Consider the following 19979-nt stretch of genomic DNA (forward strand, 5'->3'; position numbering starts at 1 on the left):
AGGTGGTAACAAACTTTCAGGAAATTTACCAAGCTGGATGGGAGAGACGACGACTCTGATGGCTCTCAGATTAAGATCAAACAAATTAATTGGCAATATTCCTCCACAAATATGCCAGCTTTCTTCTCTTATAATATTGGATGTTGCCAATAATAGTCTATCCGGAACCATACCAAAGTGTTTCAATAATTTCAGTTTAATGGCAACAATAGGCACTGAAGATGATGCTTTTTTCCTTTTTAAAACTTTTCCCCTTGATAGGACACGACTATGAGAATCTAATGTTGGTCATCAAAGGGAAGGAATCAGAGTACGGGAGCATTCTAAAATTTGTTCAGAGCATAGATCTTTCGAGTAATAATTTGTCGGGATCAATCCCTACTGAAATCTCAAGTTTTTTTGGATTGGAATTTTTGAACTTATCTTGCAATAATTTGATGGGAACCATACCGGAGAAAATGGGACGCATGAAGGCCTTAGAATCTCTGGATCTCTCGAGAAACCATCTCTCAGGTGAAATTCCTCAAAGCATGAAGAATTTATCATTTCTTAGTCACTTGAATCTATCATACAACAATTTTTCGGGAAGAATTCCATCAAGCACACAACTTCAAAGCTTAGATGCTATTAGCTACATTGGCAATGCTGAGCTTTGTGGAGCCCCTCTGACAAAAAATTGCACAGAAGACGAAGACTTTCAAGGTATAGACGTGATTGATGAAAATGAAGAAGGCTCTGAAATCCCATGGTTCTACATTGGCATGGGACTTGGGTTCATTGTAGGCTTTTGGGGAGTTTGTGGTGCTCTTTTATTCAAGAAAGCTTGGAGGCATGCTTATTTCCAATTTTTTTACCATGTTAAAGACTGGGTGTATGTGGCCATAGCGAGAAGGTTGAACCGGCTCCAGAATAATTTGAGGGTAAGTGAAACACATCATCATCTTATCAATTTTTGTTTCAAATAATATTTCCTTTCTATGTTTGATTGGTTCTTTTTAATATTGTAGTTTCTACTTTGTCATTCATGTTATATCATATCACTACTACAAAAATAGAAAATTATGACGCTTTAATCCTTGGCGCTTTCATAAAGTATCATTATATTTGGATATACAATGGCGTTTTTTCAAAAGGGTCATTTTTTATATTATTTTTTTTATTTCATGGCGCTTATTTAAAGTATCATTGCTTACTGTGGCACTTATAAGAATAACTGGTTATTCCATCACACTTTATAGCAGTGTCATAGTTGTGATATTTGATGGCGCTTATATTAGGTGACATTAAATAATAGTATATATATATATATGTTCTAAATATATATTAATTAAATGCTTTTCCCTTTCTACACTCACCCGCCAGACATTCCCTCCACAATTTCAAAACTGAAGAAACTAAAATGCCCTAATCCATTCCCCTTGCAAAGTCATTTGACTCCACATCAATTGCCAAAATCCATTCCTCTTGCAAAGTCCACCACTAAAATGGCCTAATCCGTTGGAATGGCCATGTCTAACTTCCATGCATTGGAGGTTACCATTGTCAAAATCTACTACAGAGCATCATAGTTACAGGTAAATCTCTTTCTCAAGTAATGTTGTTTTCATCAAACTTGAATAGATTAGTACAAATGAAGACAAATGGAAGGGTTTTCGTTGTTCCAAAAATCTAATATTATTGTTTCATAGATGGGAAAATTATTTTGGGAGGAGAAAATCAGGGTAATGGTATCCCAAATAAATACAGTGCATTTTTTGTTCTTCTTGTTGTATGGTACGCTGCAAGTTGTAATAGGTATAGTTCCAGCTTCTCCTTTTAGTTGTGGTGGGAAGTGCCGCCTTGTTTTTGCCTAATGTAATGCCATGGAGATGTAGCAGCCAGCATGGTGATCGGGATGGAGGTTGAGGGTAATGTGGTGGGTGGCTCACACACCAGCACAAGGGCGTGGGAAAGGAGGTGTAGTCTTTGCCGCCTGTAGGTATGGACGTGCCGTGTTCGTACACCAAGGAGAAGACAGGTTCGGCTGCAGCAGTTGAGAAAGCTATAGAATGGAGGATTTTTAAATGGTATTGAGAGGGGAACAGCTAGCAAAGGCATGACGTGTTTTAAAATTTTCTTTGGTGGGCTTGGGTTTGAGTTTTAGTTGTTGGGCAGCCAAGGATTGGGGGAGGCACTAGGTCCAAAATATATGAGCTTGGTTTAAAGAAGAAACTTCTACAGAATGTAAATAATAATAATAATTTAAATTTTACTTTAGGGGATAGGAATTTGGACCTTGGATGTGGCTGGATTTGGGCCCATCCAAAGGCCTTGTTTGGTCCACCTCATCCCTCCTACAAAGTTATGACTGATGATTGGAGAGGCAAAACTCGTGCCTGGGAGGGAGAGGTTGATGCCGGCGTCGTGCTGGGCGGTGTTGAAGGAGTTGGAGGAGATGAGGACTGAGGCATCGTAGCCTTCGACCATGCAGTCGTGGAAGAAGAGGCGGAGAGTGGCAGTAGCTGTGGTGGCGGAGAGTGGCAGTAGTTGTGGTGGCGGAGAGTGGCAGTAGCTGTGGTGGGGTCGTTGATTTCCTTGGTGCTTATGATCTCACATATTTTAATCAGGAATATTCTATGCCTCCGCGTCTTTGAAAGGCTGTCAAGTCTGACTCTAAATTTGGTGCGTTGAAAGGATTCTAAACCTGCCGCTGTCATTGTTCTAGCTGCTGCATCCTCTCTCAATCTCCTCTGCCATGGCTGCGACACCATCTTCCACTGCTGTCCCTACAGCTATGGTGAACTCTCTTCTGTTTTCTCACCATCTGAAAGGAGCACTGCACATATGAATGCACTAAAAGACCTGGTTATTGATGATGGTGTTCCAAACACTAGCTCCTCCTCCCCTCTCATGGAAACATGCGATTGTATTGAGAGAGTCAAATTTCTAAGGGGAAAGAACTATTTCTCACTGGATCCTTAGTGGCATCGTCGTTGACCCAGGTTTTTAAGTCCTTGCCTCCTAGCACTCTTGCCGGACCTCCATCTGTCATCTCCACCACTGCTTTTTCTCCCTTCTTGACTCAGGTATCAACTTTGTCATCTCCTATTCTCCTCAAATAAATTCCTTCACCCTATTCTTTTCTTCTTCTTATTTCTCTACACCATCATATCCTTCTGTTCTTCCTTCTTCTTTGTCACATTCTTATCAATTTTCTATTTCGAATTCACTGCCTTCTTCCACTCTACTTGCTGCACCGAATATTACCAATCAAACTTGATTCCACCAACTATCTTCTCTGGAAAGATAAATTCCTCCTTGTTTTAATTAGCAACGACCTCTTAGGATATGTTGATGGCACTTTTCCTTGTCCTCCTCAATATACCTGTGATGCCGAAGGTGTAAAATCTGCAAGTTGGGATTGAAAGTTCAAGGAAGCTGCCCTTCTTTCTTTACTTAATAAAATATACATTGTTGAAATCAAAACCCTTATGATTATATATATATATATATATATATATATATATATATATATATTAAAAGTTTTTATATACACAAAATATTAAAATAATCCTTTAAACAATAAATTAATTATAATTATTTTATATGTAAATAATTTTTTTGTTTAATTAAATTGTAAAAAGTTTTTAATATCATTATTATATTAATTAAATATATCATAATTTTAATATTAAATATATTTTAAAATTAAACATATTATAATTAAATATCACAATATTATTATTGAATAAGATTTTATATAATTTAATAATTATAATATATATATATATATATATATATATTAATTTTTTTAATAAAATAATTTTATAATATTTATTACACTTTTAATTTTATTTATAAGAGTTTTATTGGACCCTATAATGTTGAGGCTAAGTACAAGGGAAATTTTAGAAGGTTTCAAGGAATGATCCAAACAAAGAAAAATTAAAAACTTGAATGGGCTTCTTCTATATGCTTCTTTCATAAAAGTAGAGGGGCATGTAAGAGAAACACACATGGTCAAAGTAAAGAGGACTAAGTAGGTGGTCAAGGGGCAAAATAGGTAATGAAGGTAGCAAAAAGGTTCGAGATTAATGTTGACTCAAGAAATTTCATTAGTATGGGTGACAACTTACTAGGAACTTCTAATTATAGACTTGAAGAGTTTATGGACTTCTTCAAATTTCATATTATCGGGTGCCATTATATTTAGTCAAATCTTGAGGGGAAATGAATTAAATTAACCCTTTAAAAATATTACTCAAAATATGGTAATGGAATATTTCAAAACTTGTATCATTTGTGTGGATTGAAATAGAATATTGCTTTTAAAATGCAATTTCTAACTTTCTATTTTAAAAACAAAAAATAGTAAAATATTTTGTATAAGAGTTGTTACTATTTTCTATTTTCAAAACAAAAAATAAGAAGTGAAAAAAAAATGAATATTAGCCTACTTTTAAAATTGACACTAATTACATTTTAGAGAAAAAAAATAACTTTAATGTAGTGTAACCATATATACTTTGTATACATAAGGAATCAAAACTAAGGTATAGGATCATAGGTATTATTATTAGATGGTGCAACTTGTTGGAAAAATCAAAGGGTGGAATTGCTGGATGCTGAAGACCTAGCCTGTAACTTCTCTTTCACAATATGATACAACCTAACCAAGATGATTACGGATTGTTAACCCACCTTAATTTAGACCAGACTTTTCTATCTCATTCGTTTAAGTTCTACCCATCTTGCAGTCATCTTTCTTGTCCTAAGGACTTGACCCGAGTCAGATAGTGTGGTTCACGGTTCACCCACCATTAGGTCATCACCAAAAGTCATAATCTCAAATGAAAAGGGGCACAAGGAATAATCTTCTTACCTTTCTCATCATGCATATATTTTATTTTATATGAGTATTAATTACCATTTAAAAAAAATAATAACTAAAATAGTTTGATTTTAATAATTTTATAAATTTTTAAAAATATCTAACCATTGTTGCACATGTGAAAATTTTTTTTTCTTACTTATATGTTTTTTCTTCTTAGTTTATTTCTTATTTTAATTTATTTTGTATTTATTTGTTAATATCTACTAATGGATTTATTTTATATCTTTATTTATTATTTGTTTTGCATATACATATTTTAAGAGACAGTGACCTACATTGGACTACGAGAGGTGTGTGATGCAAGACTCGAGACAAAGACAGAGTGAGGAAGGTACACTATTTTTCCTTATACAAACCAACATATTTTAATTATAATACCATTTTTACTTTGGGTGGTTAGAAGAATATAATGGAAGCGTTATTTTAAATTTTGTTTAAATCTTATTGAGTACCTGAATTGTACGAGTTATTCCCTAGCTTAGTTTGATACCAAGGCCCAAATTTTGACCCAAGGCTATGACATAGACTGGTGTGACTTGATTCGCAAATCATGGGCCATACGTATGCTTTCTTATAATAATCTTGTTTAATGATGAAATATAGCAATAATTATGGAACAACTTTAGGTGTTTTATAATTATTAGATTATTCAATAAGTACTTGTGTTTTAATTTTAATCAAACATGCATGCATGAAACCTTAGAGTTCCCATTCAACTATCATTGTAAGATAAAAGTTTCTCTTATTACATACTAAAGACATTTAAGTTGTCAAAGGTGAAAAAGGTTTTATCTAAGCCACTTTCAAGTTGACAACTTTTAAATTGTCTAGAATGTGATAAAGATATTTTTTTTGCAATGATGTTTGAATTGTCCGATTGGACAGTGTAGGAAAACATAATATCTATGAAGTTAATTGCTTGTGCTTAACTCACTTTTTAGAAATTTTGGTAGTATTTCCTCTTGTTCTCTGGGTGCATATTTGAACAAGGTCACATATTATACCTTGTTCATTTTGTGTACTTGGAGAACTATGGGGAAATGCTGCCAAAATTTCTTTAAAATGAAATTGAGTATATTGGCAATTAACACATAGGGATTATGTATTCCTACATGGGATAGGAACAACTACCTGATTTTGGATGATGGACATGTTAAAAGGCATAAAAACATGCATCAAAAGGTTCTATTGTCATATTGTTAATCCTTTTTTTTATTGAGGATGAGGTTCAAATTTTTTATTACACTTGAATCCTAATTGTTTGTCCATAGAAAGTTTAAAAGAAATTTTGGATGTCACAAATGAGAAACTGAAAGTTTTGAGTGTTTTCTAAAGGTAACTTTTCTAAGTCTTTTCCATTTCCATTGTTTGCTTATGTTTGCTATATAGGAATTGAGTTCAACTATTATAGGCAAATGAATCGTTCCTGGATGTCAAAAGATAGAAGATCAAAAGACTATGAGGATGGGGTTGAAAATTTTATTTCATTTGCAGTTCAAAATTCTGCAAATCAAAACTCCATCAAATGCCCATGTCTACAGTGTGGAAATTTGATTTTCAATACTCCTCAAAAGATTAGAGAACACCTATTCTTTTATGGAATTGACCAAAGTTACCATACTTGGTTTTGACATGGGGAGGCAACTTTAAGTAGTGGACCCCCAACTACAAGGGTTGAATGTTTTGATAGAATTCATATTGGTAATGTGGATCATACAGTAGAAATGGTTGAAGCTGCACAAGATGATTGTAAGGCTAATCCAAAATTATTTGAAAGATTGCTTGAAGATGCTGAAAAACCTTTGTATCCCGGTTGCAAAAACTTCACCAAATTATCTGCTTTAGTTAAATTATACAATCTGAAAGGAAGATATGGGTGGTCTGATAAAAGCTTCTCCGAGCTATTAAGCTTACTTGGTGATATGTTGCCTGTAAACAATGAGTTGCCATTGTCTATGTATGAAGCAAAAAAAACATTGAATGCATTGGGAATGGAATATGAAAAAATACATGCATGTCCCAATGATTGCATACTTTTTAGGAATGAGTTAAAAGATGCATCTTCATGTCATACATGTGGAGCTTCAAGGTGGAAGGTGAATAGAAGAGGAAGCAAAAAGAGTAAAGGAGTTCCTGCTAAAGTGATGTGGTATTTTCCACCTATCCCACGATTTAAAAGAATGTTTCAGTCCTCAAAAATTGCAAAAGACCTCATATGGCATGCAGAAGGTGGAGAATTTGATGGAAAAATGCGTCATCCATCCTACTCGCCATCATGGAAGGTAATTGACCATAGATGGCCTAATTTTGCTGCAGAACCTAGAAATCTTAGACTTGCCATTTCAGCAGATGGCATAAATCCCCATAGTTCTTTGAGCAGTAGGTATAGTTGTTGGCCAGTTGTCATGATCACTTATAACTTTCCACCGTGGTTGTGCATGAAGAGAAAATTTATGATGTTATCTTTGTTAATATCGGGTCCACAACAACCTGGAAATGACATAGATATCTATTTAGCACCATTGATTGAGGACCTTAAAACCTTGTGGGAGATAGGGGTAGAAGCTTATGATGCATATCAAAGAGAGGTCTTTACATTAAGGGCTGTTCTATTATGGACAATAAATGACTTTCCTGCATATGGAAACTTATTTGGTTGGACAGTCAAAGGATATTTTGAGTGTCCAATATGTGGACCGGAAACCTATTCACATAGGTTGAAGCATGGGAGAAAGAACTCATTTACAGGTCACAGACGTTTTCTTCCATGCAATCATCCTTTTAGAAAACATAGAAAGGCATTCAATGGTGAGCAGGAGTTTCGATCACCTCCACAACCATTAAGTGGAGAGGAAATACTATTGAAAATGAATGCCATTTGTAATTCATGGGGGAAAAAAAGGGGAAGACATGAAAAATCCAATGTGACTTATACCAATTGTTGGAAGAAAAAGTCTATATTATTTGAACTTGAGTATTGGAGATATTTGCATGTTCGTCATAATTTGGATGTAATGCACATTGAGAAAAATGTTTGTGAAAGCATCATTGGTACATTACTTAACATCCCAGGGAAGACAAAAGATGGACTCAATTCTCGTCTAGACCTTATGGACATGGGCTTAAGGTGTGAACTGGCACCAAGGTTTGAATCGAATCGAACTTACCTTCCGCCTGCATGTTATACATTGTCTAGAAAGGAGAAGAAAGTATTTTGTCAAACTTTAGCTGAGTTAAAGGTTCCTGAAGGGTATTGCTCAAACTTTAGAAATCTTGTGTCAATGGAAGATTTGAAGCTTTATGGCCTGAAGTCCCATGATTATCATACACTGATGCAACAATTGTTACCAATGGCATTGTGATCACTTTTGCCAAAGCATGTATGACATGCTATTGCTAGATTGAGCCTTTTTTTCAATGCTTTATGTAAGAAGGTGGTTGATGTGTCCACATTGGATCAGTTACAAAATGAACTTGTTGTGACATTATGCTTGCTTGAAAAGTACTTTCCGCCATCCTTCTTTGATATCATGATTCATTTAACGGTTCATCTTGTTAGAGAGGTGAGACTTTGTGGACCGGTTTATTTTAGATGGATGTACCCATTTGAAAGGTTCATGAAAGTATTAAAGGGTTATGTGCGAAACCGTAACCACCCTGAAGGTTGCATTGTTGAATGCTACATTGCAGAGGAAGCTATTGAATTTTGTACAGAGTACTTATCAAATGTGGATGCAATTGGAGTTCCTAGTAGTACTAATGTTGACCATAAAGTTAGGGCGCCTATTCCTGGAGGTCATATCACCGAAGTTGATTGTAATTTGTTGTTGCAAGCACATCATTATGTGTTGGAAAATACAACTATCATCCAACCTTATATCGAGTAAGGGTCAACTATTTTGATTTTATGTGTAGATTACTTAAACTAATTTTGGAAACTTATTGTTACTTTCTTATACATATCTTATAGAGAACACATGAAATGGTTGAAATTGAACAATCCTCGTCAATCTAAGAGACAAAAGTGGCTACAAGAAGAACACATGCGAACATTCACTCATTGGTTGCGAAAAAAGGTATTCAATTTATTCTAAAAATTGCACCATTCTTAGCACTAATCATAAAAAATATTAATAACTATGGTCCATTCAAACAGGTAGAAGTTGCCATTGCTGACAAAGAACCTATATCTAAAACCTTAAGATGGATGGCACATGGTCCTACCCACTACGTGGCCAAGTATCATGGCTATGTTATAAATGGGTGTCAGTACAATACAAACGACCGTGATGAGTTACGAGTTACCCAGAATAGTGGAGTTAGCATTGTAGCAACAACAATGCAAATTTCTAGTGCCAAGGATAAGAATCCAGTATTTGGTGAGCTATGTTTCTATGGTATTATTACTGAGATATGGGATATTGATTATACCATGTTTAGGATTCCAGTTTTCAAATGCAATTGGGTTGATAATAAGAGCGGCATCAAAGTTGATGAGTTTGGGCTGACATTAGTTGACTTCACTAAGATGGCTCATAAATCAGATCCATTTATTTTAGCCTCCTAAGCCAAGCAAGTATTCTATGTACAAGACCAACTTGATCCAAGATGGTCAGTTGTTTTGTCAACTCCTGAAAGGGACTTCTCATTTTCAGCAAAGGATTCTGATGATTTCATGGATAATTCTATTGAACACCATCCTCTCATTACCACTTTGGCACAAGTTGAATCATTTGATACAATGGATGACTCTGATGTCATTTGCATTCGAGGAGACTATGAGGGATTCTGGATTGATAACAAATCTTCTATGTAACTAAATTTATGACCTTGTTGTTTTGTTGTGAAGGTTGTAACTATCCCATTAACTTGTTAATATTGAAATTCTGCATTTCAATAAATAGTTTATTTATTTTCTAAGTGGATTAAATTCATCATGTCTCTAAATTTATTGATTCCCTATTTCATGATTATTATTATACACATATCTCAGAGTGATCTAAAGGATAATACAAGGATATCAATTTGTCTCAGCTCAAAGCTTATGATTTCTAGTTCCATAAGAAAAAAGTTTGGTGAGGATCTTCTAGTAAGTTTTTATTATTATTATTTTTAAATATTTCATGACAACATGTGAATATTGTTATCTAGCATGTAAAATGTTCCTAGTATGTTCATGTTACTAATATGAGTTCATGTTATAAAAAATTCAATTTTACTTGCAATTAATGGGTATACTTATCATTTCTCATTGATGTGTTATAGGCATGGATTCAAAGGAAGAGAAAACCCCTTCACAAAAAAAATATAGAGGGACAACAAGGAAATCCATGATTATAAGGAATAGGAATAGAGGGATAAAGTTGGTCATAAAGTACAATGCTGATGGTATCTATGTAGGAGAATCTTCTGTGCACCTAACAAGCTACTTAGGTGTATTGGCACGCACGATGGTACCAATCAGATATAACACATGGCGAGATGTCCCTGAACAATTGAAGGATAAGTTGTGGGACTCTATTGAGGTTACTTTTTTTTTTTTAACATAAATAAGTTTTCTACAATCTCTATATTTCTTTCAAATTTTGAGAAACTAATGACTTTATAATTTGTAGATTGCTTTTACATTAGACAAGAAAAGAAGAAGGAATTGTATGCTTACATTGGGAAAATGTTTTCGATCTTTTAAGAACACGTTGACTGTGAAACATATTCTTCCTTTCAAAGATGAGCCAGAGCTTCTTAAGAAACCACTAGCTGAATATCATTTTATCGATGATGAATATTGGAATATTTTTGTGAAAAATAGGTTGTCTGAAAAATTCCAGGTACAAATACAATTAACATTAAACATACTACATGCATCCACATATATATACTAAGCATCCATTTTAATTTGTAGGAATATAGGGAAGTACAAAAACAGAGAAGAAAGAAGCATATATATAATCATCATCTAAGTAGAAAAGGGTATGCTGGACTTGAAGAAGAGATGGTAAGTTTTTGTTAATTCTTATTGTGGTTTAATTTTATATGATTGTATAAGTAATGAAGGAATATTTTATATGGGTTTCTTAATTGTTTCTTTTCTGACAAAAAAATAGAAATAAAACCACATGTGTCATCTAATAACTATCTTTAATTTTCTATTTCTATTAGATGATTGAAGCTGGCTCCATAGAAAGCATTGATAGAAGTTTACTTTGGAAGAGGGCAATGCAAAAAAAAGATGGCAGCTATGATGATGTGGTCCTACCGGTAGTGGAAAAAATAGTAAGTAGACATTTTGTACCCAAAAATCACATCTTTAAGCACCTTATTTGGTTTTACTTATTTGAAAGTTAACTTCATAACTTCCTTTTGTTTTAGGATGAATTGATGAAAGAGTCTCAAGATAGTGGCATAAGCTATAGTGGGAGCAATGACATACTTTCTCAAGCACTAGGTACTCCTGAGTATACTGGTCGGGTTCGAGCTAAAGGGAAGCACTACACGCCTGGATGATATTTCAATCGTATGTCAGAACGTGTTGTGAGGGATATTTTAAAAGCAACTCAAGAACGTCAAGTTAAGTTTGAGGCTGATGTGTTAGCGAGACTATCTCAGATAGGAGTTGCTACACCACAATCCGATGTGAGTATTTCCAACATGAAATCAAAACTGTTGCTTCTACCAGAAGTAGTGGAGAAACCAATTCATAAAGTTGAGGAGAAGACCTTACCTGTGAAAATAGAACCACACATGAAGGTGTGTTATTTTTAGTTTACATTTCCTAGTTCAATGACGTAATTGTCACAAATTCCTAGATAATTTTCATAAATAATTTCTTCCAATTGCTTTTATTTTTGTTAGATTGATACTTACATTTTAGGTAGATTCTATTACAGTATAATTACTACTAGTAATATTCTATTCCACTACCACTATTACTTATAAAATATGTAACTTTACGTCTTAAATATAGCCCTAACATAGTCAATGCACTTTAAACTTCATTTATTGATTATTTTTTTATATTGAATTTAACAATTTAATTTACTTTTGAAGACAAGAAAATGTGAGTTGGCAGTAGGGACCAGAGAAAATACAGTGGCTGGTGGAACAATTGTAATGGATTGTGGTCCCAACTACCTAGTTGTTTTGGATGCTCCCTATGAGTCAAATACACCACTTCCTATTCCCATTCCTGGACAAGCTACAACAGTTGGAGCGGCAGTAGGCTACCAAGTTTTATGGCCAACCCATTTAGTCAATTTGAGTACTAAATTCATTAAGGTGTGTTATTTTCATTTGCAATAGTTTATAAAGATATGTATATCATTTGAAAACATGGTGCTTTCTTTTATAGGGATCTCACAAAGGGAAAAGACAAAAAACAACAGAAAATGACTTGAAAATTGGTGAAAACCCTCAAGATATCAACAATTTTGATGCATTAGTAGGTCTCATGCTAAATGAGGGGAAAGCATAAGGTGTGGAGGTCCCAAATGATGTATTTAGCGAGAGTTTTAAGACCTTCCTTATAAAAGAAGACATGGATATGATAATTTCATTTAAGGAAGTGTCGGCTAATTGTGTCATATATTGTATATGGTAAATAATTTTATAACTTGCTAATGTGTGTTAATTTATATATATAAAATTAAAATGGTCATTTCTTATCAAGGTATGTGGAATTTAAACAGGCACCTACAGAAAAAGCTAAGTGATGCAAGGCTCACCGAACGATTTGCTTTTATCAATCCAGCTTTAGTCTCTAAAGCTGGAATGGGTGAGACAACAAAGGAAAATAGGTCAAGGTTGATTGCAAATCGTTTAATGCATGCAAAGCATGCTGACTACATTTTTATTCCATATAACCCTGAGTAAGTTATGAAAAATATTAAGTTTTTTTTTTAATGTTAAATAGCTTAATCAATGCTAATTACTAAATAATATCTAATGTACTATTGTAGTTTCCACTGGGTCTTGGTGGCATTGGATATGAGGACAATGACTGCGTACTACCTTGATTCGATGCAAAAGCAACCATGTGATGATCTTAAGGAAATTGTTAACATGTAAATGTCTTCATTTCCATACTTGAATATAGTGCATAGTATCTAAAATGTTAATTTTCATTTCCATGTAGGGCACTACGAATTCATCCGCCAGAGAAACAAAGATCATCAAAGAGGGAGCCAACATGGGTAAAAGTAGTGGTAAGTTACTTGGTTAGAGTAATATATATCATATGACCACTTATATCAACCCTAAAATTTGAATATGGTTTTATGTTTTGTCACTTAGATAATAATGACATAAAACATCATGATATTAATGTTTTTATGGTACCATAATTCATATGTGTGCCTATAGTGCCCAAGACAACTAGGAAGTGTGGAGTGTGGTTATTATGTGATGAGATACATGAAAGATATAATTGTTGATCCAAGCCTCCTATCCACAAAGGTATATACTCATTAATAAATTTTATTAGTTTCTATACTTTAGTAATTTTTTGTTAACTTAACTAATCATCATGTATGTACAATTAATTATTAGTTTAAAGGGAAAAAATCGTATAGTGAAGTTGAGCTTAATGAAGTATGATCTGAGTGGGTTATGTTGGCAACTCAATTGATTCTTACCCATGCCTGAAGGTATAAATTAACATCTATAATGCTTGATTTTCATTATTAATGAAGTCTTGAATGGACTAATTTTTTTAATTTACCATCTTATGTATGCAGATGCCCTCATTTCAGTCCAGTAAGAGTTGTAGATCACATTTTGACGATTCTCATAAGTTCTCATCTCATGATAAGTAATTTTTTCCTCCATAGTGATAGAATATAATAGTTTTATACATAAACTATTTCAATATAACAAATCAAATTATTACATCATCACCAATGTTGTTACATGGAGAAGTTATTTTTGTTATTGTTGTATGGAGAAGAAGCATATAATTTGTTAACTCAATAAATCAAATTATTATATCATGATCATCAATGTTGTCATTATTATTGTTGTTGTTGCATAGAGAAGTTGTTATTGTTATATGTTTGGACTAAACAAATCAAATTATTACTAATATAATTATCACCATCGATCATCAATGTTATTGTTATTGTTATTGTTGTTGTTGTTGTTACATGGAGAAATTGTTATTGTTGTATGGAGAAGTTATTGTTGTTGGAAAGGTTGTTGTTGCATCAACAGGTTGTTGTTGGATGGAGGGATGGTAGAGAGCTTTTTTTTTTGTGTAGGGTTAATTATTATATTTGGGTTATAATTTTGGAATTGAAAATAAAGGCAAGTTTTAGAATGGTTGTTATTATGACATTTAACCAATGATTGGTAGGTTTCTATTGCCTTGGTTATGCTCTTTTAATTTTTAGTTTAATACTCTTTTTTTTCCTTATGGAATGTTATTAGTTAACTAAATTTGGTAATATAGGAAAGTTGTAAGAAGAAATTAAGGCATTTGCAAATGGTTAATATTAAATGTCTTATATTACTAGATATGATGATTTATGATTGAAACTAATTATAAACCATACCTATTGGTATATTCATATATTTATTTATGAGAAATGAGTTTGATATGTTAGACATAAATAAGAAAATATTATATTACATTCCATATTGTAGAATTTATACCATTGAAAGCCTAACTTGTTTCCTCTAACTTAATAATGAACTAAAAAAGTATTTTAATATTTTATAAACAAGTATCAAATTAAACAATTTTTCATCTTCATTGAAGCATAACATCTCATTAAATACCAAGTTATTCTCATTTGCACTTCTTTCATGGACCATTTATAGATTTAGATTTAACTTTCATTGCATGTATATTAACTAAACATAATTTGTTTCTTCTATTAATTTTTTTTTAAATGTATACAGGTAAGAGATTTCAAGTTCAGGAGTGGATATGCAACCAACAAAAATACTTTTGGCATCTTCTTCTTCTTTTTGTAATATTATTTTTGATAAGGAATTTGGAGACCTTGTTTTTTGGTACATGTGTACTTGTTTTATATATGTTGAAGTTGGAAAATATGCTTGTAAATATTTTGATACATTTACAAATTTGCGTATTAATTAACTATGTAGACATTAGTTCTTTATCATTATATCATTCCCAAATTTATTCAATTTCTTTTGGAAGATGTAGTTATTAATATTGAAGTTATTGTTTGGTACTTTATAAATAATCATGTAGCCAAAATTATATATAACAGGACATACAAAAATATATCACTTCAACAGGGGGATTTTCAATATTATTATCCACATAAGATGACACTTTTTTTAGTGTCGAAATAGACAAATGATAGTTTGGCCATTCCTTGGCGCTAGTGTAAGTGTTAACATAGGTAGATCAATAATGACGTTTTTTAATGTGTTAATATAAACCAATCAACAATGACACTGTCTAGAAGCGACATGGTTGCCTGCACCCATTCCTTGACAGAGGCGAAAAGGACGCTTTCGAGAAGCGTCATCGTATACATTTATTGACGCCTAAAAAGCGTCATTATTACCCTTTTTTCTTATAGTGTATATTGTTAATTGACTATCATTACAATATGACGAAAATGATTTGTGATAGGAACCTGAATTTATGGGCAAAGTATCTCATACATCCCCTTTTCTTAAACCAATTAATGTTGGATTCTATTTTCTGGAAAACAAGTGAAATCTCTACTATTTTTAAAGATGTATAATTGTAGTCGTCTATTTGCTTCAATGTTTGCTAATTAAGAGGATGGATTTGATTCTGAATAATTGTTTTGAGGCCTACATGAGCAAAAATTACATTTTATGTTGGGTCATTATTTATAACTAAACCTTAATTAGAAAATTTCTTAACTTAATGATTTTCACAAGTCTTTTTGGCTATTTGAAAATAATATGAGAATACTTGTTTTTAATTTGTTGAAAAAAGTTTCTATCTTTATTGATATGTTCACATGATTAAGCAATAGTAGACATTAGAGTAGAGAAGAAAATAGATAGTGAATCTTCATGACTCCATTAAAATAAAAATATTAGGTGGAGTCCTTTCTAACCTTTTGACCAGTACAAAATCTTATTCAAATTTGTTATTCTTTTTTTTTTTTTTCTCTTCTTGGAAAATAAGAAAAAGTTTTATGCTTATTAAATTTCTTTTAAAATCCTTATCACAAGATAATATCCGTACTCAATCTAACTACATTAACATATGAGAAAACTTGGTTTTGTATATGGTTAGGGATATAATATTAATTAGCATAAATTAACCAAACGTGGTAATATAGAAAAAATATTCATAATATTACATGATACTATATGATTTAGTATGATTGATGCTTAATATATGACAAAGGATTAAAGAAGAGAAACATCAACAGTTACAATGATCAAACTTTCAACTCAAATTGAATATCATCCAAGTCCCTAAATATAGGTATCACAACACTTTGTTTCATTTATTGTATTAATAACAACATACATAGGAGGAAGTAGTTATTTTGTAGTATGTTTTAATACTTCATAAATTCTTTTTCCTTTTTTTTTTTTATAATGCCTAGATGCTTAGACCTTTTTAAAAATATTTACTAGCATTAAATTCTATGTTATTTTCACTTGAAGAGGTTGCAAGTAATGTGTTTCTTTTACTGTAGATTAAAAATATTTGAGACAATTTTTATTTACTTCTTTAGCTTATTTTCAATATATATCATCAACAACACTTTAAAATTTTGAAAAAATCTAAAATAAAATTGAAAAAAAAAAAAACAAATCTAGTAGGATAACACCTAGAGGAGGGTGAATGGGTGTTTTTAAACTTTAAAGCACAAAAGTTATGATTTTGAACCAATTAATATTTTAGATATTATGGGAAAGATTAAAAATCATCCCTCACACAAGACAAGACCTTTTTACATGAAAACCCCCACATAAAATGTGAAGATAAAAAACCACAAAATCCGAGACCTCGAATCCATAATCTAATATACGAGAAAATAGTAACAGAATTGCCTGGAAGATGCTACCTTTAGACTTACTTTTTAGAACCTATACTATAATCAATGTTCGTAACACAACACTTTGTATGCTCTAGTGGATCTCACCTCAACTCCTAAGAGGATGCAAATCTCCTTTGATAACTCGTAAGAAGTTACAAATTTTCTTTGAGAGATTTGGAAATAGGAAGGAAAACTAGGATTTTCTTAGTATTCGCATCAAACTTAAAACAAAATTAAGCAAGGTATATATAAGCTCAATGACTTAGAGGACTGAAATAAGTCCCAAAAATAAAATCGTAAGTTTCCAAAATGCAAACTGCTAGAATCTGGCAAAAACTTCTTGGAGAGCTTGAGCAAACTTAAGCATTGCTTTAGTGCTTTGAGCGCTTGAACATTGGCTCCAACACTAGAGCACTTTGGCGTGCGCTTAAGCGCTTTTCCCTAGTGCTTGAGTGCTTTGCTAGTGTTTGAATGCTTCTACAGTTTTAAAAACAAGTTTAAAAGAATTTTTGCACAATTTGAAACAATTGATCCAACCCATATCTTGTTAATCCTAATTTGCCTTAACCTAAACCTTTCCAAGCTTACTTGTGACATCTCAGTTGATCAAGCTGCAACCTTAAGTCTTCAATGAAGAGTAAGTCTATAATATCCCTAATTTAATCATCACGAAATAGTAATAACAACAACAATAATAATAAGAATAATAAAGATTACTTAAAAAAAAAAGGAAAGAAGTTACAAATTCTTTTGAACCATGTTCGAAGAGTTTTAATTTTATATATATATATATATATATATATATATATATATAGTAAGCCCTTCAAGCTTTCAAGCTTTCTTCAAGCTTTCCTACCCCTTTCCATTGTAAGATATTTCTCCTTATGTATAAAATAAGTATGTTTTGATTACCTCCTATATGGATGGTTTTTAATTATGTTTTGTTTTTCATTTTATTTTATGATCTTGTACCGCCTACATGGTCGGTTTTAATTAAGTTTTATTTTTAAGTTTATGTTTTTTATTTTGTACCGCCTACATGGTCGGTTTTAAGCTTATTATGAACTAACAAGTTTTTGGTTCCTTCTCTTTAAATTTCATTGTTGGATATCCTGTGTATCATCTAACCCTCTTCTTTGTTTTGAATCATGGCATAATTCCTGTTTTCATTGCATATGACCTTGTCATGGGTGTCTATGGTATCAGAGCCATGTGGGAGGGAAGTTGGGTCTTGTTTTGGGTGTTCTTGGCCTATCCTAGGATATATATATATATAGAATAAAATAAAGAATATTTAACAAATCTGAAGAATTTGGAGAAGAGAGGAAAACCCTATACAGATAGACGAAGTTATTTTTATTCTCTATAGAGTAAAATCTAAGGTAAGTCTTTCAAGGAATTTATTCTTGCTATGTTTGGATTTTTTTTAAATATATGTTAATGATAAGATATTTTCTAGATTAGATGTTAAAAAGAAAAAATAAATTCATATCGTTCATGTAATAAATAAAGGGTTAGGAAGTAAGAAAAAAAAAAGGTTAATTAATGGTAGTATGATGAATACAATCTTTGATTTAACCCTAGACAAAAACAAAGTCCCCACGAGTGTGAGAATTTTTATTATTATTTGTAAGAAATTTAAGTAATGCAAATTGGAAATAAAGATAAGTATTTAGTTTGAAGAAAAATTCTACAGATTTAAGAAGTAAAGTTTTGAAGAAAAATAAATAAATAAATAAAATAATATTCATTTTAGTTGTTCAATAAAAGAATGCAGTAGAGTAGATATTCAATGTGAATATAATTTGAATAATAGAGGAAAATAGGAAAGATAAAGTATGCAATGTACAATAGAAAAAATTAATTAGGATAATTGTAAAAAAATAAAAATAAAAATATATGTTGATTTAGAATTCAGGATGATGTATGAAGTAGAAAAGAATAAATTTTTAAAATTTAAATTTAATTATCATAGGAATAAATTAGTAGAATGACATATACAATTTTCATTAAGTTAAAATAATTTTATATTCATAAAATTTATTTTATTTGTTTAGGTGAATCCTAAGTTTAATCAACTTTCTTGCTCAGTTCAACTTTTACTAGGTAAGGAATTATGACCCTTAAATATTTTCTCAAATGTTATTTTTTTTTTAAATGGTAGGAAAATATTGTCATATGAAGAATAATTTATGTTGTGGAAAATATCACTTTCCTTATATATTATTATATTTGGCCCTAGTCAACAAGGGTTGTGTTATTAACCCTCATTGCCTACTTGTATGAGGATTGGAAAACCTAGTTAGTGGGGTCGTCACTAACCCTCATGCCTAATTGAATGAGGATTGGAAAACCTAGTCAATGGGGTAGTCACTAACCTGATGGTACCATTTGATTGATTAGTCCCTTCCAAATTGAAGAGTCAGATCCCTCTAGTTTAGGAAAAGAAAATTTGTTTATGATATGTATGTTTGAAGATTATATTATGTGTTATGTTCTTTTTTTTATAAAAGAAATTGTTAGTATATTCATTACTGAGTTAAAGCTCACTACCTTTGCTTTTGAAAACTTTTTTAGGTGCCCTAGATGTAGAAAGAAATGAGTGACGTGGGGGATAGGAAGGATTCTTGTTAGTTTAGTTTATGTTTGGCCTTGGAGCCTTTGTTTAGACACATTGATTTGGATAATGTATTATGTTTTAATTATCAAGTTAATTTGAACTGAATTAGTTTTTCATAATTATGTGAAACAGGAACAATATTTTTAGCTCTATGAACTCACTCTTAAAGGAGAATCTATGGCTTTTGTTCTATTTTACTATTTAGTAATTTTGGTATATTTCACCTTTATGTTGGATTTTTGGAATTGACATGATTGCCCCTAGCCTTGGGGTATAGGGTGTTACAAAGTCACAGTCTAGAAAGATCCTATGCCATAAGGAACATAACAAAATTGCCAATAAACAAATTATAATGCATAATGTACTAACAAAAATGATGAGCAACACTAATAATAATGATTTAGGCATCCTTTTATAGAAATAAAATCGAGTTTCAAAAGAATCATGGTGAGAAAATGAAAAGATTGTTTGTATTTTTGTTAAA

The 19979-nt window shown here is 31.9% G+C and overlaps 1 protein-coding gene across 7 annotated transcripts; it reads left to right on the top strand.

The window, feature by feature from the left end:
• The first annotated feature begins 221 nt into the window (after positions 1-221).
• On the top strand, positions 222-19617 carry LOC104877443 (receptor-like protein EIX2). 7 transcript variants are annotated; one of them, XR_009465720.1, is made up of 13 exons: positions 222-920; positions 5135-5204; positions 10139-10701; positions 10776-10868; positions 11033-11146; positions 11243-11620; positions 11921-12148; positions 12222-12466; positions 12559-12738; positions 12829-12933; positions 13005-13074; positions 13606-13679; positions 14768-14994. XR_009465720.1 is itself a non-coding variant. In XM_019219749.2 (2 exons), the coding sequence occupies exons 1-2, from the start codon at positions 222-224 to the stop codon at positions 19459-19461; spliced, it is 708 nt and encodes a 235-aa protein (XP_019075294.1). In that variant the 3' UTR covers positions 19462-19617. The 7 variants fall into 7 exon arrangements, 1 of the variants encoding a protein (XP_019075294.1); XR_009465719.1 differs by having other exon boundaries at positions 10139-10868; XR_009465722.1 differs by having other exon boundaries at positions 10139-10868; positions 12829-12905.
• Positions 19618-19979: the final 362 nt, after the last annotated feature.

The sequence above is a fragment of the Vitis vinifera genome, chromosome 5 (assembly GCF_030704535.1).
Source record: "Vitis vinifera cultivar Pinot Noir 40024 chromosome 5, ASM3070453v1".
Lineage (NCBI taxonomy): Eukaryota > Viridiplantae > Streptophyta > Magnoliopsida > Vitales > Vitaceae > Vitis > Vitis vinifera.

Coding starts and splice junctions, on each gene's coding strand:
- LOC104877443 (XM_019219749.2), top strand. CDS start 222: ATGATGCTTTTTTCCTTTTTAAAACTTTTCCCCTTGATAGGACACGAC.